This window comes from Temnothorax americanus, unplaced genomic scaffold (assembly GCF_048541705.1).
Source record: "Temnothorax americanus isolate GAGA-0224 unplaced genomic scaffold, ASM4854170v1 Scaffold75, whole genome shotgun sequence".
NCBI lineage: Eukaryota > Metazoa > Arthropoda > Insecta > Hymenoptera > Formicidae > Temnothorax > Temnothorax americanus.
In genome coordinates, this window is record NW_027509798.1 from 499,276 (window position 1) to 523,318 (window position 24,043).

General features: G+C 35.2%; 2 protein-coding genes and 3 long non-coding RNA genes across 13 annotated transcripts; 3 read left to right on the forward strand and 2 right to left on the reverse strand.

Moving 5' to 3' along the window:
- Positions 1-814: 814 nt before the first annotated feature.
- LOC143906705 (uncharacterized) lies at positions 815-5,737 on the reverse strand. Of its 3 annotated transcripts, none has more exons than XR_013259622.1 (6): positions 4,890-5,737; positions 2,764-2,902; positions 2,325-2,499; positions 2,144-2,249; positions 1,756-2,032; positions 815-1,684 (listed from the first exon to the last, which is right to left on the reverse strand). It is a non-coding gene; the product is annotated as an uncharacterized LOC143906705 (long non-coding RNA). The 3 variants fall into 3 exon arrangements; XR_013259623.1 differs by having other exon boundaries at positions 5,053-5,734; XR_013259621.1 differs by having other exon boundaries at positions 2,764-5,727.
- Positions 5,738-6,663: 926 nt separating this feature from the next.
- LOC143906748 (RNA-binding protein squid-like) lies at positions 6,664-12,984 on the forward strand. 3 transcript variants are annotated; one of them, XM_077423005.1, is made up of 9 exons: positions 6,665-6,951; positions 10,025-10,065; positions 10,158-10,285; positions 10,408-10,554; positions 10,631-10,762; positions 10,873-11,134; positions 11,409-11,480; positions 12,077-12,201; positions 12,506-12,984. In XM_077423005.1, exons 1-8 carry the CDS (start codon positions 6,809-6,811, stop codon positions 12,151-12,153), a joined length of 1,002 nt encoding a protein of 333 aa, XP_077279131.1. In that variant the 5' UTR covers positions 6,665-6,808; the 3' UTR covers positions 12,154-12,201; positions 12,506-12,984. The 3 variants fall into 3 exon arrangements, with proteins under 3 accessions (XP_077279132.1, XP_077279131.1, XP_077279133.1); XM_077423007.1 differs by lacking the exon at positions 6,665-6,951 and adding an exon at positions 8,667-8,822; XM_077423006.1 differs by lacking the exon at positions 11,409-11,480 and having other exon boundaries at positions 6,664-6,951.
- Positions 6,958-8,611, forward strand: LOC143906751 (uncharacterized). The gene is made up of 2 exons (XR_013259642.1): positions 6,958-7,786; positions 7,919-8,611. It is a non-coding gene; the product is annotated as an uncharacterized LOC143906751 (long non-coding RNA).
- A 971-nt stretch (positions 12,985-13,955) lies between the features above and the next one.
- On the forward strand, positions 13,956-17,989 carry LOC143906749 (pre-rRNA-processing protein TSR1 homolog). 3 transcript variants are annotated; one of them, XM_077423009.1, is made up of 7 exons: positions 13,956-14,191; positions 14,526-14,875; positions 14,940-15,133; positions 15,664-15,956; positions 16,204-16,248; positions 16,356-17,250; positions 17,326-17,989. In XM_077423009.1, the coding sequence occupies exons 2-4, from the start codon at positions 14,775-14,777 to the stop codon at positions 15,669-15,671; spliced, it is 303 nt and encodes a 100-aa protein (XP_077279135.1). In that variant the 5' UTR covers positions 13,956-14,191; positions 14,526-14,774; the 3' UTR covers positions 15,672-15,956; positions 16,204-16,248; positions 16,356-17,250; positions 17,326-17,989. The 3 variants fall into 3 exon arrangements, 2 of the variants coding, with proteins under 2 accessions (XP_077279135.1, XP_077279136.1); XM_077423010.1 differs by having other exon boundaries at positions 14,033-14,191; positions 14,526-14,827; positions 14,940-15,196; XR_013259638.1 differs by lacking the exon at positions 13,956-14,191 and adding an exon at positions 14,313-14,337 and having other exon boundaries at positions 14,526-14,827; positions 14,940-15,196.
- A 290-nt stretch (positions 17,990-18,279) lies between these two features.
- Positions 18,280-23,723, reverse strand: LOC143906750 (uncharacterized). Of its 3 annotated transcripts, none has more exons than XR_013259641.1 (8): positions 23,566-23,723; positions 23,346-23,469; positions 20,448-23,232; positions 20,208-20,276; positions 19,770-19,901; positions 19,644-19,684; positions 19,314-19,556; positions 18,280-19,126 (listed from the first exon to the last, which is right to left on the reverse strand). It is a non-coding gene; the product is annotated as an uncharacterized LOC143906750 (long non-coding RNA). The 3 variants fall into 3 exon arrangements; XR_013259640.1 differs by having other exon boundaries at positions 20,208-20,356; XR_013259639.1 differs by having other exon boundaries at positions 20,208-23,232.
- Positions 23,724-24,043: the final 320 nt, after the last annotated feature.

The window sequence follows — 24,043 nt, forward strand, 5'->3', positions numbered from 1 at the left end:
ATTCAAAAATGAGAAAAAATAAAATTATATAAATGTGATTGCAGATTGAATAATATAAATGTATTGAAGTAAATTATTAGAAAATATAATGTTATATAACATATATTGAACAACCGAAAAGCAAAATATAATATTTTATACATTATACTTATAAGAAAACAATTATAATAATAAAATATTTAATTTAAAATAGTTTTATTAGATTAAATGAAATAAACGAATGATTTTTAATTATGCATCCAAAATAAAAATAAGATACGCTATATTAATGCTTAATTTAAAATGCAATAAATAAAATTTTAATTTTAATACGACGATATGTTTCCGGATAGCACAGAGAATTGAAAAGGAATTCTTTTTAAATTCTTGATTTAAAAAATTTTTAAAGTACTTTTTCCGTATATCATTTCTGTCCCAAAACAACTCTTAAGAGTTCAAAAGAAATTCTTTTCTATGTCACCAATTCTGAGTTCTTCTTCAGATACAAAAAAAAATCACTTTTCTACTCCATAAAAATTCGTAATATATTCGAAATTATGTTTAGGTAGTATTCTAATAAAGCTCTATCTAAGCGCGCTATTTCGAATGCATTGCGATTCTTATAGAATAGAAAAATAATTTCTTTGTATCTGAAGGATAAGAAATGTATATACTAATCCATTTGATGTTCTTTCTGATGCAGAAACTGTTTTCGGATAGATTATGAATAAGGATTCTTTCTTATCCGATGTTACAGACAGAATATTAGGATTATAAACACTGAAATTAGGAATATAAATATAGGAAAATATAAAATAGAAGTATCCATGACTCATATCGATTAATGATTATATTACTAATTTGGTATACAGATTTGAAATATTGTATCATTAATTGTTATAACAAACAATTCGTATAATATAAAGCGACATATTTATCGTACATACAGACATGCAAAATAAAATTTTATATGCAAAATAATCAATGTATACCTAATATGATATATTATAAAAATATAAAAGTGTCCCGAAAAAGTGGTCGAGTAACGATTCGAAATTCTACAACCATATTGTTACTTCGCAGAAGCAGCGACGATCGTTGTATTTCGGAATTTGGACGCGCTTCTGCGCATTCCGTTAATGCTTCATCGAATGAGAGTCTATATGTACTTCAATAGATATGCATCAATCAATTGGCAGTAAATGGCTTATATAAAATGTGTCTAGATAGAATAATGGACATATGTATTATATTATCTCGATGATTCCCATACGCCGGATTGAGCATTGCGTTTATAAATTTATAAAATTTCTCCTAAGAGCCGTTCTGATCCGAGTAAGCAAAAGTCCACATACAAAAATTCACATACGAAATTGCAACACCATAAATTTAATAGCACTTTGATATTCTTATTTAAGATAGCTGATACAATGAAAGAATCTATGGATAGATTTGAATATATTCTGTTTAGTCTTAGAAGCTAGTTTCGATAGGTTTCCGTTTAACAATGCTAAACTGGTAATAATTTCTGCTCCGGTGTCAGTCTTCAAGGATAATACAACCTGTCTTGTATTTAAATGTAAATCAAGTACACTGAATTTCCTCGATTTCGTCGGCACTGCTATATTTTGCGAATCCATATCCGTAGTTTCATTCTTCTCTGTAGGTATACTTGCACGTCGTCATCAATAAAACACGATAATACCTAGAACATTGATATAATTTAGAACTGTTGAAAATATATACGAATATGTTATACATTCTTTGTTGAGTTACCTTATTTTGTATGTTATAAAGTTGATTGAGCCGGGATAAAGAGAAATATGTACTTTCGTCGGTTGTCCCATTTCAATGAAAAACTGGCGGTTTTTGCCTAGAATCATTTCAGATTTTATTGTCGCAAAAGAAGGTGGAATACCCGTGTCTGAATGTGGATCTCCATGCTTTGTTTCTATCATATAAATTTTGAAATCCTTCTCGCTCAGTATATATTGCGTTTAGATTTTGTGCATCGCCGAGCACTAGCTGTTATTGTTATATCGAAACGAGATATCTATAAAAATTCCGCAACAATATTAATTAAAATAAATTATTTGATAATATATGCCACATTAATATTAAATAACGTATTAATTTTTTGTAAGTAAGATGGTATAATACGTACTTGTATCTTTTTAGATAAATATGTTGCTGAGAGAATATGTTATCTTTCCGCAATTTACTAAAAATTCAAACGGTGGAAGTATTATAGTTTCAACCATGAGCTTTCCCTACAAGAAAAAAAATCATTACTTTTAATATAAATTCTGAATTAAATCATGAAACGCTGTTATATGATAACTTACAAATTGTATTGTATTGTGGAATGCATGCTGGACATTTCAAAATCGACACTACTATCTTTTGTGAAGTCGATATCTGAATTATCTGACGTCTGTTTCAGCCAGAAATTTGCATTTTAATAAGTATTTCAGAAATGTAACCGTTCGTAGACAACGTAGAATCAAGCAGCAATTTTTTCTAGATATTATAGTATCACAGAGTTATACTACGTTTACGCGAGCTTTACTTCTCTAGTAACTTACGATAATTCCTTCGCGTAAACGGGATTTTGTAGTAACTTGCGATAATTTACTCCGCGTAAACGAGTGATATATCGTAAATTACTACAGAAGTAACGCTCGCGTAAACGTAGTATTAGTTTCACAAGATAAATAGATAAACAATATTCTTAATTTAAGCATGACTGATTTTAAGTACAATGATTATGAATAATTATCTTACCTTCTGAGGTTTGTAACCACTTTATACTCTTAAACTCTTTTCACTTTCATCACAAACGTAGTTATTCAGAGTTTTTCAAACACTTCTAACAGCTCTCAATAGCATTCAGTGGGTAATTGAGCTAATTCTCTCCAAATTTCTGTTCCAATACAAATAGGCATTTACTTAAATGACCATTTAAATTCTGAGAGGGAGCAGAGCAGAACGGAGAAAGGAAGAGCAATTGAGAAAGAAGTTCAGAGAACGACATTCAGATAGTGTTAGTGGGCGCTTACTTATTTCGCGCATGCGCACTCCATTTTAGACAACAAGAAATCAGGAGAGTTGCGCTACTGTATATACTGTGCTATAGGACTCTATAAGCGAGAGAAGACCGGGAATGGAGGGGGTCGGTACTGCGACCAAGCGCATAGCCACACACACTAGCGTTCTTCCCTCCACTTACGCACTCAGAAACGTTCTGTTTATCCATGTGACAAACTCGTAATTTGAAAAGTTTAATATTGATTATATAAGAAATATAAATTTTAAATTTTATTTATTTATTTTATTATCAATTTACTTACTGGCTCTTAATTAAAAATTAATTATATATATAATTACCTTTTATTATTACAAAACAAATAACAAGTTATAAAATTAAATACCACCACTTATAAAATTTATCTTAATCACTTTTATTCCCTAAAAGTACAAGTCAGTCTCTTTTGATTTCATCACATTTTTTTATTTAGATTTTTCTTTCTTTTAGTCCAAAATTCTTTAACTGGTATATATTATCTGTGCAATACGTATGATTGTGTGATACCTTAAGGAGGTTCGATGGCTACAACAAAATGCAGAGAGTTTCATGAAATTTTAATATGTTGTTCTGGAATGCAAAATAGAATTATGTGAATTTTTTAGGAATTTTTTACCGTCCCGTTTTGAAAAAAATCTACTCCAAAAACTTATAAAGTACAATTGTTGGATTAGATTTTTTTCAAAACGGGACAGTAAAAAATTCCCAAAAAATTTACATAATTCTATTTTGCATTCTAAAACAACATATTAAAATTTCATGAAACTGCATTTTTAACATAGGTTTTTATGGGAAATGATATATTGCATATACCTTCAAAATGAAATAATTGCAAGAAAAAATGCAAATGATAAGGAAAAAAAAATATGCACATGTAACTTAATAATTTACAAATAAATGAGCGAAAGAAAGGGGAAGGTTACCGCACATTTCGTAGAAAAATTAATTATTAAAGCATAAATTGCTTGATTTTTCGTCTGCTAGACTGCCACGGTCGTGAACGACGTGAACAGCAGCACGCATTATACGCACGCGCCGTCCAATCAGAGCATTCCCCTTTATTCCCACTATTTCAAACGCTAGTGCGCTGTTTCCAGAACCCCCGCGTCCCACTACTCCCTCCGATGAAGCCATCGAACCTCCTTAATAACGTCTTAGGCCCAGTTCAACAGTGGCCAGTTAGCTTAACCGGTAGTTAACTCTCACTCTCCGTCTCTATCTAATCTTTGAGTTAAAAAGAGACGGAGAGTGAGAGTTAACTACTGGTTAAGCTAACTGGCCACTGTTGAACTGGGCCTTAATGACGTCAATAAGATGTCATTAAAATGTCATTTGACATTATTTTGCTACTTAAAGTATTATATTTCAACAATATATTGCAGCAATATTACTGTAATATTTCAATATTATTTAAAAACGTGTAATACATCAGTAATATTTCTGAAATATTTCATTGTAATACGTAATATTTCCACTATATTGCATTATTACTGCAATATTTCTGCAATATTATGTGCTGTGTGGGATCATTCTGTCTTTATCGCTCATCAGGTGTAAAACAAGGATAGAATAAGCAAATAACGCTAATAGCGCGCTCCCCGAATCCAGCCACTCTGTAACAATTGTATAATAAGTGTGCTTTACATATAAGATCTTCTCGAAGGCACGTGTTAGCCCATTGCTTTGCCCTTAAAAACATAATTTATTAGAATGTAATTACAAATATATTATCTTATTTTATAAGTCAAATAGTTTAAACTTATTTTATAGGTTCATTTTATTTAACCTAACATAACTTTTAGTTTCTACATTTACGAAAACTTACTTTTCAATATCTTTTGGATAACGAATGCACGGGGGGGTATGAGGCGCTCCCCGGATTTGCGATTGGTCAACAAAATTTCTCGAAGGACCAGAGGGCCCGCGCCCTCGCGAAAGCGAATAAAGCGAAGCAAGCAAGCGAATATCAAAAATTCGAGGCGACTCACCGTGTCGTTGCCCGGCGCCTCCTGGGTGTCGACGTCGTCCTCCCGTTGGCGAGATCTCTGGCGTGCAAGGCGAAAGCATGCAACAGTCCGGTATAGCAAGCGGGCACGGACAGGCAGGTATAGCAAGCAGGCACAGATAGGCAGGATAGCAAGCAGGCACAGATAGGCAGGATAGCAAGCAGTCACAGATAGGCAGGATAGCAAGCGATTAGGCCTTCGTGGTCTGCGATAGGCGACCGAGCACTCCGAGTTTGCACATGCAAAACGGTAACGTGTGAGCTTCACGACGTTCGACTGGTGAGTATCTCTCTTCGGCGTTCTCCGGCTCGCGCACCTGCGAAGTACGGCGCGAGCGAGTACCGAATTCTTCTCATAATTGGGAATGCCACCCGTGGGCGGGCAGCACGAGTCGGGTGAATCGCGTGAATATCGACAAGTGTACTAATCGCGATCCACCGACGTTTCGCTAATAGGCGCGATAATTTAACCCGGTATAATTAATCAATACAAGAACCGTACCATCAACAATGTGAAACGACAACACGAAATCAATCTTATAATTAACTACTATTTACACTATGATACATGGCGGTGCGCCAAACAACGAAAAAAACTCTTATGAGAATTTGAACTGTTATTAGTGTATTGTTTAACACTGCACTTAATATATTGTTGCTTTATTTTTTATCCATTTCTCATAATCTCTGAAAAATGACAATCACAGATGACAACTTAGGTCGGGCACATGTTTGCACATATGCACGTTCCTGTCCCCTTGTATTTCATTGGATCCTACCAGAAACAAAAACTGCGCAGCTGTACCTGCGCGACCACGCATATTTTCGCTGAGTGCCCCTACTGGTTATACTGTGCCCTTACCGAGTTTATAAATATTTAATTAAAATTATCTGGGTGACTCACAAACCTTTTTAATCACACTTCATAACTCTTCACAAAATACAAAATACAAACGATTCCGTATAAAAACTTTTATTAATTTATCTATTTTGGCTAAATATGCATGGTGTAAAAATAATTATAATTAATTACAATTAAACGAATCACTCACAAACCTTTTCAATTGCACTTCAAAAGTCTTCATACGAAATACAAACGATTTCATATGGTAGATTCTTTCCCGGACATTCATTTCCGGTCAAATACATACGAATGCGTTTGACAGCATCTGGGACCGTATTCTCGAGCCTGCCCTAATGATTGTCGTATGCGACTTTTTATTTGAAAAGCATTGGATTTCGCATGCGAATTTCATGAAAATGATTCGAGAATAAGGCTCCTGCACGCATTCTTATTTTATCATTTTTATGATGTGTGTGTATACCTATACATACACATATGGAATTGCGCAGTTCCGCGAAGAAAATTAAAACTATCCGCTAAAAACCGCGGAAAGTCGCTGAAAATTACGAAACGCTTGTGATTGGTCAAGGCTCTCGTTCCGTAATTTTCTGCGTACGCCATTCCGCTGCATGGGTTTGCATCTTCATAGAAACAGACCCGTGGTCGACACGGTTTCCGGTTTCCGTCTTCCTCCCGGGGCTCCCGGCAGATAGCAGGTCGATCCGGCGTTCCCAGAACTAATGTGGGTATTCCACTCGTCGTCTTTTTCTCTTTGCCGTAGATCTGTCTCTCCGCAGTCGTCTACTGATATAAGTGCGATTGTGATTATTTTCTATCTTCTCGAGCTTCCCTCGTATCGTTAACGCGGCCAGTGCGCAAAACGCGGCTGTAAACAATGGCTGATCAGCAAGAGAACAAGGACTTCAGTGAGGATGTGGCGGAGCAAAATTTCGAGAAGAACGGTGAGGCTGAGAGCGGCGGTACCGGCGGCGGCGGCGGGGACGCCGTGGAGAATGGCCAGGACTCGCAGGAGGACAGGTAAGACTCTTTTCGTCCTTCTATCCGCCACTTGAGTGCCCCGGCATGGTCATGCCGCGCGATCGGACACGATTTACAGCGCCTACCATCTCTCGCATCCCGGGAATGGCATTGATTTTTAGCGCGACTGCATTCCACCAAAGGCGTTTTCCCGCGAAATCGGTCGGCGTCCCTTGCGGCGGGGTTCCGCTTCCAATATGGGCCTCGGACAAGATGGCGATGGGCCGAATCGAGCGAAACCATAATCCGTGCGCATCGATCGTGCACCGGGCACTGATCACTTACTCGCGCGATCATCCTACGTCGTTCGATCGCGATGCGCTCGCCAGTGCGTTTCTTTTTGTTGCCGGTTCTTCGAATAATTACGCGAAGTTACGTTATTGTTGTCATAGCTCAGATGCGGTCTATTTTTTTTTCCTTTCACGCTGCTCGTAGCAAAGAGACTCATTCGCGTGTCGCGTGTCTACCTTGCACGTCGTTCGTTGTTTCCGCGCTCACATTCTCGACATTTTGCCGCGCTTCATTTTTCCTTCTCCACTCCCTCCGCGATAACGTCGTTCATGTTTGCCATTCGAGCGCAGGGAGTACGCGGGCACCAGACAACGTTACTTTGCTGCTCGGTATCTTATTATCGCACGAATGTTTAAAAATTAGATATTATTTATACATATATATATACATATATGTATTTATATATTTATATTTATATACATACACATCAGAGATAACTAAATGTGAATTATAAAATTTTACTGCGTCCTATCAATTACCAATGCTCGTAATAAAATCTGTTTGAAATATTTTATATTGCTTGTTATATATGAAATAAAATAAGGTAAATATATAATTATGCTCATTACAATGCTGTGATTACAATTACATATGTGTTATTATTATGAGGTGTGTCCATCTGTTTTTCAAGCTTTCTAACTTTTTTTGTAAATTTCTTCTCTCTGTTTTCACTCAGCCGATTAACTTTCTTCTAGTCCTATAATTAATGGAGGGCAGTCACAATTCCATCATTAATAAAGTTTGTATGTATATTGTAGATTTATTTTTATATATTCTATAAGAATAACACTTGTATTTTCTATTTTTTTTAATAGAATATAATTTTGAAATCCACGTTTGATCAGTTACGAATCATCTTTCCTTATTCACAGTACAGTTTACGGTCAAATTCAGATTTAGTCAATTGCTTGAAACGATTGACAAAATCCATCCAATGCTTGTCTGGGATCACTGAATTGAACTATGAGGCTTCGTGAATGAGCTTTGGGGTCGGAATTATTGTGAACGATCGAGCATCGAGTTCTCAAGTTACGTCCATCATGTTACGTCACGACACGAAAGTGCTGGAATCAAGTCGAGTTAAATGTTACTTGAGATCAAATACGTGTCACAGCGACACATACTTGCCTGCTGGATAATACAGAGTAGAGTAATTTCCGCTGATTCGAGTGTGATTTGGATTATTTGGGCATGAGCAAATGCACAGAGACACTAGGGCCAATGCAAACATCTCCAATAGGCTCCGGAACGCCATTAACGCAGTTTCTGTGACTTGGTCTGCAGGTGGCAAACGTCCCAGTGCGATTATGGTGGGCTGCTTGCAACCGGCTAACTGTGACCTGACCTGACAACAGATACCGGCGAGAGACTGGTACCCATGGTATTTATCATCAGCAATAGATGATATGAAAACGACATATATCGATAAACGTATATAAGTACAGACTTAACATCGCCGGAAAAAAAAGTTAAGGAAAAGATAGAAAAACAACAAAGTGTGTACATATTGCAGCTTGTTATTTGAATATGAAAAAGTATGAAAAGTGCATCTCGAGATTCGGAGACAAGTCGTATCTAATGTAAGCCTTCTTGACGAACTATAAAATAAAATATCTAATATATAATATGTATGCGTACGAGTGTAATGCACAATAACATTGTTTAAAAAGAAGTCAAATAAAAGAAAAGCAAAAAATGAGAGAGATAACAAAGCAAAATCATGCAGTGACCAATGTTGATCTATTGTAATGTGGAAATTAATTTTTAGCTTTCCAATATAGAGTTGCAGTCGATCTACCACGTGCCACTACTGTGAGCCAATTAATAATCGGGATTTGTAACTTAGAAAAGTTGTTTGTATTTTCTTTAGGAGCAGCCGTATCTCAACTGGAGTTGTGTGTAGCTTATTTGGATCATCGTTGTAACAGTACTTTGCTTTCTTTGATGCGTTTTTTTCTACTACACACTCACACACACATACACATATATACTTATGCAAATGTACTTAAAAAAAAAACTTTCTTTAATATTTTTTACAAAAATATATTGTTATATATATGGTGTTCAAATCGAGTTGACTTATGTGGTACGCAAAGCCGCCATCTCTCCGTAACTTGAATTTTACTACGCTATCGCGTAGAAACTGCGTATGTAATTTGTATAATAACATAACATTTAACTTGATGAAAAGTTCATTTGTTCTAGGGACATGGTATGTTGTAACTTTATCTCTTATTGTCAGTATAACAATCTTGTTCAGTCTCACACGCAAGGAACGTGTTTATTTTTTCAAATCTATATGTAGGACACACCTACATTGTGTGTTGCTGCAATTGGAAATATCGTGCTTGTTTAAATACAACAAAATGTTTTGCAATGCCTTTTCCAGATCATGGATCATCAATTACACTCTATTAAATTGTAGTATGACTTTAATTTGCACAGGAATGACATTTAATCGACATTAAATTCGTAGAAACAATTAATTTAATTTAATATTTATAAAAAAATATGTTCTTTCTTTGGTAAAATAAATTAGTTCCATTGCTTTGCAGGTTGACCGGAAGTAATCAGGACTCTAATGATTGATAGGCACATTTAATTTTTATTTATCTCTTTTGTTTACCTTTTAACATTTTGTGCCTATAAAAATTCAATTGAAATAATATAATACTACCGCAATTATCATAGCACCGCAATAGCGGTTGCAAAGTTAGGGCGGCAAACGCGTTATCCTCCATTACATTTACTTGAAAATTTTACTTCTGTTTATTGTTTACAGAAAATTATTTGTCGGTGGCTTGAGCTGGGAAACTACTGACAGTGAGTAGTTTTACTCTTAATAATTTACAATCGTCAATAAGCTACATTTTACTCGGAAATTTGTCATGGCTCTTTATTCTAATTTGTTTCAGAGGAATTACGAGAACACTTTAGCACATATGGCGACATTGAGAGTATTAATGTCAAAACAGATCCTAATACGGGAAGATCGAGAGGTTTTGCCTTTATTGTCTTCGCCAAAGCCGAAGCTCTCGATAAGGTAATTTATTATCTATTTTTATGTTTTAATTGGTACTCACATTAAGTACTCACATTTCAAGTATTATAAACAATATATATATAATTAATTATTCTTGAAATGGATTTAATGATTTCTTACAGATTATGTCAGCTGGCGATCATGTCATCAACAACAAAAAAGTCGATCCTAAGAAAGCGAAAGCTAGGCATGGAAAGATCTTTGTCGGTGGTCTCTCAACAGAATTATCCGATGACGATATCAAAAATTTCTTCTCACAATTTGGAAATGTAAGTATTTTTTGCTTAGAAACGGAATACAAGGAATAAGCCAAAAGAAACATAAACTATCGTGGATTTCTTCCAGATTGTCGAAGTAGAAATGCCGTTTGATAAGACAAAGAACCAAAGGAAAGGTTTCTGCTTTATTACGTTTGAATCTGAGCAAGTGGTCAATGAACTTCTTAAAACACCCAAACAGACCATCAATGGAAAAGCTGTAAGTTTCATCGGTCTTTTATTTAGCAATTATTAAACTTAAAATTTAACTTACAATTCATAAATTGAATCAACAATATTTCTTATTGATTTCGATCTTTTGTTAAACAGGTGGATGTAAAAAAGGCGACACCTAAATTGGATGGCATGGGTGGAATGCGTGGCGGAATGATGGGCCGAGGTAGAGGAGCCCGTGGCGGTCGGGGTCGCGGATTCGGAGGACAAGGTGGTTGGGGACAGGGCTATGGAGGCGGTTATGGCGGTGGCTACGGCCAAGGCGGCTACGGCGGTGGGTACGACGGTTACGGGGGATACGATTACTACGGCGGCGGTTACGGCGGTTACGGTGGTTATGATTACAGCGGATATGGTGGTGATTATCCTTTATTCTTTATCATATAGCAGATTATAGTAAATCGAATTTGAACTTAAGTAATGTCCTAGGGTGAGGTATTTTCTGTCATGAAATGGTCAGTATCCTGACGATCTTCAGAGAGTATCTTTGCATCGTTTTTCTCGAACTAGAATTCTCACTCTTGGAATTGGTTCTTTTTGCACGATTTTTTTTTACTTCTTGCAATGCATTGGAATCTCGATGGTACGTGCGGATACTGACTCCATTGTACCATGTGTTTCATGAAACGCAGATGGCTATGGCTATGGCGGTGGTAATTACGAAGGTGGCTACGCGGGCGGGCGCGGTGGTGTACGCGGTAAAGGTACGCATTACAGCGTTCCTTGATATACTCTTTATTACCCATTATTTTGTATTTTGCTCTTTTTTTTCTCTCTCTCTCTTTTATATTTAGCTTTGCCACCGCTAGTGTTGCACCCATCCTTGTAACCCTTTGATTGCAACGAGAGCAAGTTACCCCCCGACTTATAGTCGTAATAAAGACGTCAAAGTGAAAAAACGTTCAAAAAGAGAAATTTTATTTAATTTGTCTTGCTTTAATAATTTTTGCTTACAAATTCATGTTGCTTAATCATTGTTGTAATAACAAAAGAAACCAAGGGAGGAATATTACCAGAATCCCAGAGAGATGCATATCAAAAGGAAGGGATCTGAAAAGTATGCAGCTTACTACCTTAGCCTGTAGCCTCTTTGCTCTTACATTTATTATCAGTAGTAATATCTTCTTTCGTAGTACTTGGTTGTTAGTAGTGTATTCTTACCGAGATGTGCGTGCATTACATCATAAGAGTCGATCTGTTTTACATTATTAACTTGTGTAATTATAATTATATGATTGTAGCTATAGAATTGCGTTGTAGAAGTAAATAGACTAACGGTGCAGTCTTGGTGTTGTTCCAGGTGGCTCAGGCTATGGCGGCAAGCAAAGAGGAGGAGGAGGTGGTGGTCGCCAAAATCAGAGGCATCAGCCGTACTAACGAAAATCCTCATTCGCGAACGCAGTGCAATTCGCGTTGTAACCGCTGGTGAGTTGCCGCACAAAATTGAAACTAGGTGTTTTCGCGTCGTTGCTTTAAGAAAGTATAGCGGCAATCTCTCTCTTTCTCTCTCAATGTCGTTTTGCTTGTTTGTTAATATTATATTATAATCCTCGATGTCTATTATTTTTTGTAAAAGCGCAAAATTATAATTTAAGTCGAGTGTCTTAGTTTTCTTTTTGTTGATTCAATCTCGTGACAACCCTCGATGAATATGTTTTACAACATAATTTGTAAATTACAAATACATGGCACACGTGTACAACGTAGTCTACTTGATTTTTTTTCACAGGTACTCTTCCTCACTACTACCGATCTCTTCATTCGTCCAATCATCATTCCATTAAGCCGCGCTTCTCCTAGCAAGAATTTTCGACAATTTTTCAACAATGTGGACAGCTGCTACTACGAAATCAATCACCGCTAACCACGAGACGGAGAGCAGTAGTGATTTCATTTTGTATTTAACTCTGATTTTATTATTCCGCGTCTATATGCTTTCCTTTCTGCCGTTTGTAGTGCGAGCTTGTGTCGTTTCTCTCCTTTTTAATAGTGCGTTCACGGTAGAAAAGCAAGCATATAAAACCATCGACAGATTTTCGAATGTAATATCGAACAAAGCAGTAAAATATCCAACAGTATAACAATCTTGCAAAAAAAGTAACGTTGCCGTACGATAGATAATGGAATAAGAATAGTTGTATAAAGATACAATGTAAGCACGACAACACGTGCCTCGTCAGAAAAATGCGTCATTATTGAGGAATCGTATACATTCATAGAATTATATTCCCATTAATATAAACCTACTACCTTATCCCGTTATATATCTGGAGATCGGATAAGGCTCCTACAACTTGGTTGATTAACTCGTCAAGCGATACGCGCGCGCGCGCGCGCGTGTGTGTGTGTGTGTGTGTGTGTGTGTGTGTGTGTGTAATATATATATATATATATGTATATACGAAATATATATATATATACACACACGGTATTTTATTAACATGGATTAAATTAATAATTTTTTATTAACTAACACGTAAAAGGAACAAGCGCCCGAATTCGCTATAAATTAGCGAATTTTATTAGATATTGACCAATTAAGTTCATAAATTTAGTATTTGGTTTTTGAGTTGTTTCAGAATCTGTTCTCTTTTTCTTCTTTTTCAAGTCTAAAATCTCGTGCGATGTGGCAGGAAATAAAACCCTTGAACTTTTGCTACGGAGTTATCAGATACTCCGACTTTCGGTTCAAATATATTATAGCGTTTTTTCTTGGCTGCACTATCGCCCACTAGTGCAGCGCTATTGGGTAGTGCAGCCAAGAAAAAACGCTATTAGAAAATAATTATTGAACCGATTGTGCACAGATTTGCGTGGATTGGTAGCTCGCCGAAGATGTCTCCAATTTCCTTGATGAAAGTCCCTAGAAATCTCGGAAATTCACTGTCAGCGGACCAATCCGATGGGCGGTCACGTATTCCGAGCTCCGGTAACTTTAGCCGGTCAACTTCGACTTTATTAATTTTTATATTTTTTTATCGTTTGTTGGTGATTATTGGCCTAATTACAACGTTTGTTGGTTCTTAATTTTTTTTTAAATTTAAAAAGAAAAATTAGCATTAAGTTAGCCGGAAAAATTTTATTTTTAATTTAAAAAAAGCCTAATCGATGCGTAATCGTTTGCTGATGATTGTTGGTCTAATTTTAGCGTTTGTTGGTTTATTATTAGTCTTAAAAACGAAAAAAAAATGAAAAATTATCTCACATATTAAAGTAATCGAAGATTGGTTTATTTGCCTACGATTTAAGCTTTATTTCTATCAATTTAAGACTAACATCTATAAAACTGCCATATGAATACGGGCCTTAACATCAGCAGAAAATCGCGAAAAGATCAACAAACATGATGGTTCGTGATTCCTGTCTTTTTGCGCCGTCATCATTTCAACGAGAGACCGAGTGAGATTAGATTAAGGTAATTAATGTAGAATTCTATATGCTAATGTTTTGAGCAGAACGTTCTTTGATTTTTAATAGCGTTTTTCACTGGCAGAGCTGGTGCGCATTTAGTGCAAGCCGTCGTACACAAATCAACGTAATGTGTATGCTTAGTATAAACAGGTTAAATCATGATTGCATTATTTGATAAAAAATGTACTGCGTATTTTATCAGTCGAAATATTTGCATTTTACTTTGAATATTAGAGATTAAATCAGTGTACAACAGCTTTAATGTGCACTGAGTGCGTACCAGCTCTGCCAGTGAAAAACGCTATAAGAGGATTTATATTTTATTTTTTCTTGCATAGATAAACAGAATGTTATCGGAAAGTCATCTAAGCATTTTTAGAAGAATCTTCGGAAAGATGAACGTAGAAACCAATTGTTGCAATTAAGAAGAAAGAAGCGCGAGCAAGTATTTGCGCAGAAGACAAATCTTGGTGGTTTTTCTTCGTCACCTGTTCTTATCTGCGTCATACCGTTGCAAAGTGACGTGGACATTATTAATTAGTTACAGCAGATACAATTTAAAGAACATTGTATCTGCTGTAACTAACATGGACGAAACTGCTTATGTTGCTACTAGTCCAAATGGCATTATACATATTGGGTACGTTATAAAACAGGAAAAGAACTTGTTTATTCTGTTATTAGTGAGGTAAATTAAAAATTTGTTAATATTATATATATATATATATATATATGTATTTGTATTAATTTAGTGTTCCAAGATTGAAACAGTGGTTTTCTATCATCGTACCATCGATGGGTGACGTTTTAGCAACATTAGATGCAGCCAAAGTTGCTACCACGTTACTCTTTGTTACTTCTGTCGCGAGTCAAGCAAACGATGGTACGCAAAGAGATATTATAGGCGATTGGGACAAGGAAATTATCGTGTCTTGCCTTGCTCAAGGTAAGACACAATAATTCTTCTACAATAATTGCGGTGTGCATAATATTCAGACTTCATATTAAGGTAAGGTAATGATACGTTTAACATTTTATACAAAATTTACAAAGAGTAAACTGTTCACAATAAAGAATTGATTAATTTCTATATTTGCTCCAAAGATTTTTAACACTGAGTGCCAAACTGATTTTGGCACCTTGAACTTCATAAATGTAATATGTTGTTTTAATATTTTATTGTTTTTTTTATGTCTTAATAAAATTTACATTATTTGTTTAACGTCTTAAATATTTAGTAAAATTATTTTTAATCGGATAAATAAGACCGTCACTCACAAATGGACGACCTTTGCTGAAATTTCTAGCAGATGACACCCAGATATGGATGACATGGCACTCAAAGTATTAAAAATCTTTGAATAGAATATAGAAATTAATTAATTCTTTATTGTGAAGAGTTTACTTTTTGTAAATTTTATATTGCGCACGTCAAACGTTTTACTCATTGATTGTTGTTTGATACGTTTTATACAGTAAAATAGAAACGTCAAGAGTATAAACAATCTGTGCAACGTGCAATTTCAAAATGGATTTCCGAAGAAAATGTTCTTGAATTGGACACTGCAGCTGATTGCTTAAATATGTTACGGCGTGCTGGATCACAAAAGCAAAGAAGTTTGTTTTACAAAGATATCTTTTGGCCGAGAAAGTCTCATTTGAATGTGATGGATTACTGGATATTGACTGGCATTTTTATATTTTTGGATTTCCACGTTCATCCATCAGCCGCACAAAGTATTTTAATATTCTTCCTTCAGTTGCAGAAAGTATGTATAAAAAAATAATATATATAGTTTTACATTTTTTTTATTAATAAAACTAAAATGTATGCATACATTTAAACGTATATTTTCATTTTTTACAAATATTAAAAATCTTTTTATTATTTATGATATTTGGATTATTTTAATGTGTGTGTATGCATACTTTTTTCTATTATTTAGAACTAATATAAACATGCTAATTGCACCTAGAAATTTTTCGATATATATTTTTTTATAATTTATGTTACAGCTTGCACAAGCTTGTTTTACAAAATCTTCAAGGTTCAAATAAAAGGTAAAGTTACATATTTCTTTATAATGCATATTTAGTGTTACTTTGGTTTTACGTGTAGTGTATATATGATATGTTTACATAAGTACAATAAAATAATTGCTTCATAGATTCGACAAAATGCCACGCAAGATTGCCGTGCCACCAGAAGAGAGCATCCCAGTTGTAAAAAGATTTATGAAACAGTTTGAAATTGAACCCTTACCGGCATGGTCAGCCGAAGTATGGAAGGAAATGTCTGTTGCATTAGGCGGAAAATGGAGTGCCGCAGCGTGTTACACAAATGTGCGCAACGATCGAAACTCCATCCTCAGTATAGCCAGACAGGAAATGGGTGTGTTTGCACCGTCAAAATTGGTCGACAATAATAATTTGAGCATAGAAAGCTCAATGAGTACTGTACAGTTCGACAACGATGAATCATACACTGATTTGAGTATTGAAGAGAATCGTTTTTTGGATACATTTGAAAGCATCGAGCAACCCCACACTGCAACTTGTGTTTAATTTGGTTCAGAAAGGAGTGACGCAATATGTGCTCCGGCAAAAGGTTTTAATACTAAAAAATTATTACGATTGTACACCCCAAGTGCAAACAGATCGTAGAATTGTATCGTACACGATTGATTGCGATGACAATATTGCAAGTATGACAAAAAATATTCTGACCACAGAGCCTAGTATACAAAACACGAAGAAATGCACGGGCTGCAATGTTACGACGTTTCCAACTGTGATATTACAACCGAATCATAAAATTATTGCAAAGGAAGGCTTTAGTTTTCTGGAGAAAGCTTTAGACTTTAGATCGCCGATTTATAAGATACGTTGTTGCGATCCATGCTTGGGAAAATACACATGGTTTAGAGAACCAAGAATTCACATATTCATTGAATTCGATATACGCCCAAACATTCAATATAAAACTGGATTAAATTGCAGACTGGAACAATTACCGACAACACTCAAGTTTGAAAGTGATGAAGATAAAAGTTTTGAATACAGGTAGGTACAATGATTTTTTTTTAATTTCCAGATATTTTATATTTTTTAATTGTATAAAAAATTAATTGTTTTCAGGTTGGTTGGAGTAATAGCCTACGTATCGGGGCATTATATTGCATACTGCTTGCGTTCTAATGGAATATGGGAAATTTACGACGATTTACGAAGAAATATCTCCACATGTAGCTCAAAAACTATTATAAATCCGCATCTTGCAGTATATTTACAAAAACATTAATGATCGGAGACAATTTCAAGATTCTATAAACTCTCCTAAAGGACTCAGTGTGATTCACTATGCAATAGAAGAGTTTTTTGTTTTATATAAAACTAAATGCTATTCCTTTAAAGGTCTAAATAGACCAACTCTACAATATGTCATAGAGTTCGATGATTTATGTAAATTGATGTTCCTTTAAGTTTCTAGTCTTCAGTGATATGAATGTTTATTTTTGCTGTTTTTTTGGAAATGTTGCTTTATTTTAATTTGATTTATTGTTATATACAATTATTTTATATAAATTATATAAAAACACAGAAGAAGAATATTATATTTGATGCATGGCATTTGTTAAAAATTATCTTCTTGAGCTAAAAATTACCTATTTCTTTACTACAAATAAAGTTTGAACAAATATTTGAACGTAGTCACTTTGAAAGTATTAAAATGATAGAATAAAGTATATCATAAATAAGTTGTATTTTTATAAATAAAGATTATTTATGTGATCAATAAGAATATATATTATTTTATAAGAATATAAGCTTCAACCTGATTAAATTTACATAAAATTGAAGAGAATTCTCGTATTCATACGTGAATATACGTTTCCTAGTAGAATTCTCTTGAAAAAAAACCTACTTCTCCAATGTATGCTTCCGTTTCTCACTTGTGGAAAGTGTTTTACTGTAAAAATTATAGATTTGTTTTAAGTAACAAAACGTCATTTTTTTTAAGAACCTTATTATTTCATACAATTTTCATATAGATCCTAATGTTCATGTCTTTTACAATAAATAAGTACTATATGTATCTCAGGTCTATATTCCACTTCTTAGCAAGAACTATTCTTACAAATTATCTGCACAAGTTTCTTAAAATATAGTTTACTTACTAGGAACTCGAACTGGAGCTTTACGTTACATTGAAGTGCTATGCATTAGCAAACAGTATATTTATATATAGTGAAACCGAATCTATAAGCAATATAATACATATACAGAGTAAGAGTTAGAGAATAGAATTAAATTCGCAGTTTACAAATAGTTTCGATTTACGTTGTACAAAATTAATGTTATAATGCATATAAACTACGTATATTCATATATCTATATATATGTATAGATTATAAATAATACTTTTCTAGCGTCTAACTTCTCTTTATCATTTTTCATTTTTCAATAACTTCCTGAAAGCTAGCGTCAGTGTTATAAAAACGTATATGGGCAAGAAAATAAAATGAATAATGCGATAATGATTTTAATCTTTTTCTCGTTATAGCACAAATGTGTTGTTAGGCCAAACGTTCTGTATCTTACAGCCATGGGTGCCACGAGGGATCCATTCTGCAGAGATTGTCATGACTATTGGCAGCGGCTACTAGTGTGCTGACCTTACTGTCAATGCCGTCGAAATTCGCGAGAGAATTTAGTCTACCGACAATCGCGTTGACCGCGTGGTTCACCATCTTTATCAGAAGTCCACCCTTTAGATCGGTCGGCTCTTGTGATGTGCCCTCGGCGTCTTCTTGCCGTTTATGGTCCGCGATCACTTCATCCCGCAAAATTGTGCGAAGTATAGCATGCAGCTGGAACGTGGGCTGAACCAAACAGCGCGCTGTGGCGATCACGCTAGCGGTCAATGGTCCGCAAACTCCTGCAAAAGAATTAACATCGTGAAACCTGAAAGAATTTGGCAACGGTCTGCACAGTAATAAATATCGGATTTACTACAAGTATTTCTATATAACATTTGAATTTATCCAAGCACAAGGGATGTCTATATCAAGATATCTTTATTTTCACGTCGACAGACGAGAAGATTAAGATTGTGTCTGACTGACCTATAGTTGTGAGAAATTCGAAGATATTGGGCGTCAAACGGAAAGGTTCCGGTCTCTTTGCATCTAACTCTCCGGAGATGTCAACGATGTCGAATTTGAAATACGCGATGTTGATTAGACTGCGCAATTTCCAAAATCTATGTACTGAACTACGTATGCATCCTTCCGCGTATCAATATTCAGAACTTCCGCTCGATAAAGAGCTCTATCTTCAAAAAATATAGCTATAACTGCTGAACCAATCTAAAAAAAGTTACACTTTTATTAACATGATCACAGTAAAAACAAAGTAACACTAAATATGCATTATAAAGAAATATATAACTTTACCTTTTATTTGAACCTTGAAGATTTTGTAAAATAGGTGCAACCTGTAACATAAATTATAAAGGAATATATATAAAAAAATGTTCCTTTATAATACGCAGACAAGAACAGGTGACGAAAAAAAACCACCGAGATTTGTCTTCTGCGCAAATACTTGCTCGCGCTTCTTTCTTCTTAATTGCAACAATTGGTTTCTACGTTCATCTTTCCGAAGATTCTTCTAAAAATGCTTAGATGACTTTCCGATAACATTCTGTTTATCTATGCAAGAAAAAATAAAATATAAATCCTCTTATAGCGTTTTTCACTGGCAGAGCTGGTACGCACTCAGTGCACATTAAAGCTGTTGTACACTGATTTAATCTCTAATATTCAAAGTAAAATGCAAATATTTCGACTGATAAAATACGCAGTACATTTTTTATCAAATAATGCAATCATGATTACGTTGATTTGTGTACGACGGCTTGCACTAAATGCGCACCAGCTCTGCCAGTGAAAAACGCTATTAGAAATCAAAGAACGTTCTGCTCAAAACATTAGCATATAGAATTCTACATTAATTACCTTAATCTAATCTCACTAGGTCTCTCGTTGAAATGATGACGGCGCAAAAAGACCGGAAATAAGTTGGCGCTGCAAGTTTATATTTTTTAATTTACTATAGCTCAAACGATTGCTCCCTAATTGCTCCCTCAGAATCGACAATTGCTCCCCTTTTAAGATTATTATTTTTTGAGATATTTAATAAAAACGAAAAATTTCTAATTTTTATTGAAAAACATATTTATAATAACTCTATACAACTTTATAGGGCATAGAATGATTGCTTCTTTATTGCTCCTTATTGCTCCATCATAATTTTAATGATTTATTGCATTTTTATTGAAAAAATAACAAATTAAACATTTCAGTATCGGCCGCCTATTGTAACTATGGCTCGGCAGCGCATGCGCATGCTACCATAACTATGCGCATGCGTGATGGTATTTGTTAGAGCTTTTACGGAGGCTAACCAATAGCCTTATGGGATTAACCAATCAGAATGATTCCAAGATTCCGTTTTCTGCGATTCCGTCTTGCATGGGGAGGCACCCTTAGGGCTTAAAACACCTATTGTAGTCATTGTAGATGGGCACTAAGGCCGAGTTATCACTGAGCGTGTCACGCGTCGCGTCATCACAAGTTAACCAATCAACACATCCCATTTTATTACATTACTTGTGACGGGATCAAAATGGGATGTTTTGATTGGTCGCGACGGATAAGGCCCGGTCTACAATGGATGTCGGAAGTCGGAGTCGTAAGAAATTGACCAATCAATTGACCATTCATTATTTTTCGGCTGCAAGGAGAATAATAGATTGTGATTGGTCAATTTCTTACGACTCCGACTTCCGACATCCATTGTAGACCGGGCCTAACGCGACCAATCAAAACATCTTATTTTATTACATTATTTGTAACGGGATGTTTAGATTGGTTAAGCCCCTTGCACAATGCCAGACAACAGGCAATAGAAACAAGAAATAACCAAAAAATCGTTAATTACAACCTAAAAAATTCGAATGCTATGATTGGTTGGCAACAGGCAATAGGCACAGAATTTCCAACGTGACGGAAACTCTGTGTCTATTGCCTGTGTCACTGTTTATTCTGCATTTATACATGATTTCTGATATCTATTCCCTGTTCCTATTGCCTGTTGCCTGGCATTGTGCAAGAGGCTTTAACGACAGATGACGCGACGCGTGGAAACTAAGCCTAACGTCAATAAGGGCTCATGCACAATGCTGACAGGTGGGCAATTAAGAAGCAATCGTTTTATGTTGGATATACTTGCAGAAGACTGTGAGAAATGTATTTTTCCAAGAAAATAAACAGTTCTCTGCTAAAATATCATACAAAATTAATTATACGAATGGAGCAATTAAAAATCCCAATAAAGCGAAGCGAGAAATAGTTAAGATGGAAGCACATAAAATTACAGGAGCCATGAGCAGAAAGCAGAAGCCATACGCGCATGCGCTATGGTATCCGTAAAAGCTCTAACAGATACCATCGCGCATGCGCATAGTTATGGTAGCATGCGCATGCGCTGCCAAGCCATAGTTACAATAGGCGGCCGATACTGAAATGTTTAATTTGTTATTTTTTTAATAAAAATGCAATAAATCATTAAAATTATGATGGAGCAATAAGGAGCAATGAAGAAGCAATCGTTCTATGCCCTATAAAGTTGCATAGAGTTATTATAAATATGTTTTTCAATAAAAATTAGAAATTTTTCGTTTTTATTAAATATCTCAAAAAATAATAATCTTAAAAGGGGAGCAATTGTCGATTCTGAGGGAGCAATTAGGGAGCAATCGTTTGAGCTATAGTAAATTAAAAAATATGAACTTGCAGCGCCAACTTATTTCCGGTCGCAAAAAGACAGGAATCACGAACCACCATGGGTGCGTTCAGCCGATACTCCGCTAGCCTAGCAATCGTGAGCAGTCGCTCGTTTTCGCTCGTTTCCTCTCTTTTGACCCAATGGATTAAAAGAGGAGGAAACGAGCGAAAACGAGCGACTGCTCACGATTGCTAGGCTAGCGGAGTATCGGCTGAACGCACCCCATGTTTGTTGATCTTTTCGCGATTTTCTGCCGATGTTAAGGCCCGTATTCATATGGCAGTTTTATAGATGTTAGCCTTAAATTGATAGAAATAAAGCTTAAGTCGTAGGCAAATAAACCAATCTTCGATTACTTTAATATGTGAGATAATTTTTCGTTTTTTTTTCGTTTTTAAGACTAATAATAAACCAACAAACGCTAAAATTAGACCAACAATCATCAGCAAACGATTACGCATCGATTAGGCTTTTTTTAAATTAAAAATAAAATTTTTCCGGCTAACTTAATGTTAATTTTTTTTTTTAAATTTAAAAAAAAATTAAGAACCAACAAACGTTGTAATTAGGCCAACAATCACCAACAAACGACCAACAAACGATAAAAAAATATAAAAATTAATAAAGTCGAGGTTGACCGGCTAAGGGTGCATCCCGATGGAGAAGAAATAGCGGAACGGAACAGTAACGGAAAAGAGATATGGTGGGGGGTTAACCAATCAGAGTAGTTCCGTTTCAATTCCGTTCCGTTATTTAGTGAGTGGGTTCCTCATGGCACGGAGCTGTTACGGAACGGAAAAGAAACGGAAAAATTTCTAACCTATTCTGTTGAAAGTTCGCAAATAAGTGCAGTGGATCGATCGGTTTGCAACATTTTTATTTATGCAAATAAAGAGCAATATGTCGTCATCGGTAGGTATTACATGTGAAAATAAAATATATATGTTAAAATTCTATGCTAATTAACCGAATGTGATATATTTCATTAATTTCCAGAAATTCAAATGTGGATATGTTCAAAGCGTCCTGTTCAAAGAGCAACAGCATTAATTCCTTCCACATCAACAAGTGACAACCTCAACGTAGATGATGATCTTATTCCCATCATCAATGACAATCCTACGTCACTGTCGACTCCAGTCTCTCCGGCGTTATTGCTGTTATTCTCACTCTCGACGTGTGTTTCTAAAGAATCTAAATAATAACAGATTTAGTTTTACAACAAATTTATATATCATTTACATATTCTCTAACCATTAGTTATATTGAATATATATATTGCCTCTCTTGTACACAAATATACGTACCATTTATAAAGAGATTTCGATCTTTATCCATTATTAAATTCGCATGATTTGCTAAGCAAGGATGTGAAAGTTTTCCGTCTTCATCGAACCAAACAATCCAGCGACAATATCCACATTTGAATTTCTGGAAATTAATAAAATATATCACATTAATTAGCATTAACATATTAATAACATAGGATTTTAACATATATATTTTATTTTTACATGTAATACCTACCGATGACGACATATTGCTCTTTATTTGCAAAAATAAAAATGTTGCAAACCGATCGATTCACTGCACTTATTTGCGAACTTTCGACAGAATAGGTTAGAAATTTTTCCGTTTCTTTTCCGTTCCGTAACAGCTCCATGCCATGGGGAACCCACTCACTAAATAACGGAACGGAATTGAAACGGAACTACTCTGATTGGTTAACCCCCCACCATATCTCTTTTCCGTTACTGTTCCGTTCCGCTATTTCTTCTCCATCGGGATGCACCCTAAGGGTGCCATTACATGGAGCGCGGAAACGCGGAAACGCGGAAGCGCGGAAGACAAAATTTACTAGATTTCCGTCGATTCGTTCCGTCTGTTTTGAATGCCTTAATATTACATGGAGCATATTTTGAGCGGAAAAGCGGAACGGAGAATTATAAAATATTAATTTTTAACGGTATTTATTGATTAAAATGCTTGTATTCAATAGATAAGC

Coding starts and splice junctions, on each gene's coding strand:
- LOC143906748 (XM_077423005.1), top strand. CDS start 6,809: ATGGCTGATCAGCAAGAGAACAAGGACTTCAGTGAGGATGTGGCGGAG. Junction 10,286..10,407: donor AAGCCGAAGCTCTCGATAAG/GTAATTTATTAT, acceptor GATTTCTTACAG/ATTATGTCAGCTGGCGATCA. Junction 11,481..12,076: donor CGGTGGTGTACGCGGTAAAG/GTACGCATTACA, acceptor GTGTTGTTCCAG/GTGGCTCAGGCTATGGCGGC.
- LOC143906749 (XM_077423009.1), top strand. CDS start 14,775: ATGGACGAAACTGCTTATGTTGCTACTAGTCCAAATGGCATTATACAT. Junction 14,876..14,939: donor TTTATTCTGTTATTAGTGAG/GTAAATTAAAAA, acceptor GTATTAATTTAG/TGTTCCAAGATTGAAACAGT.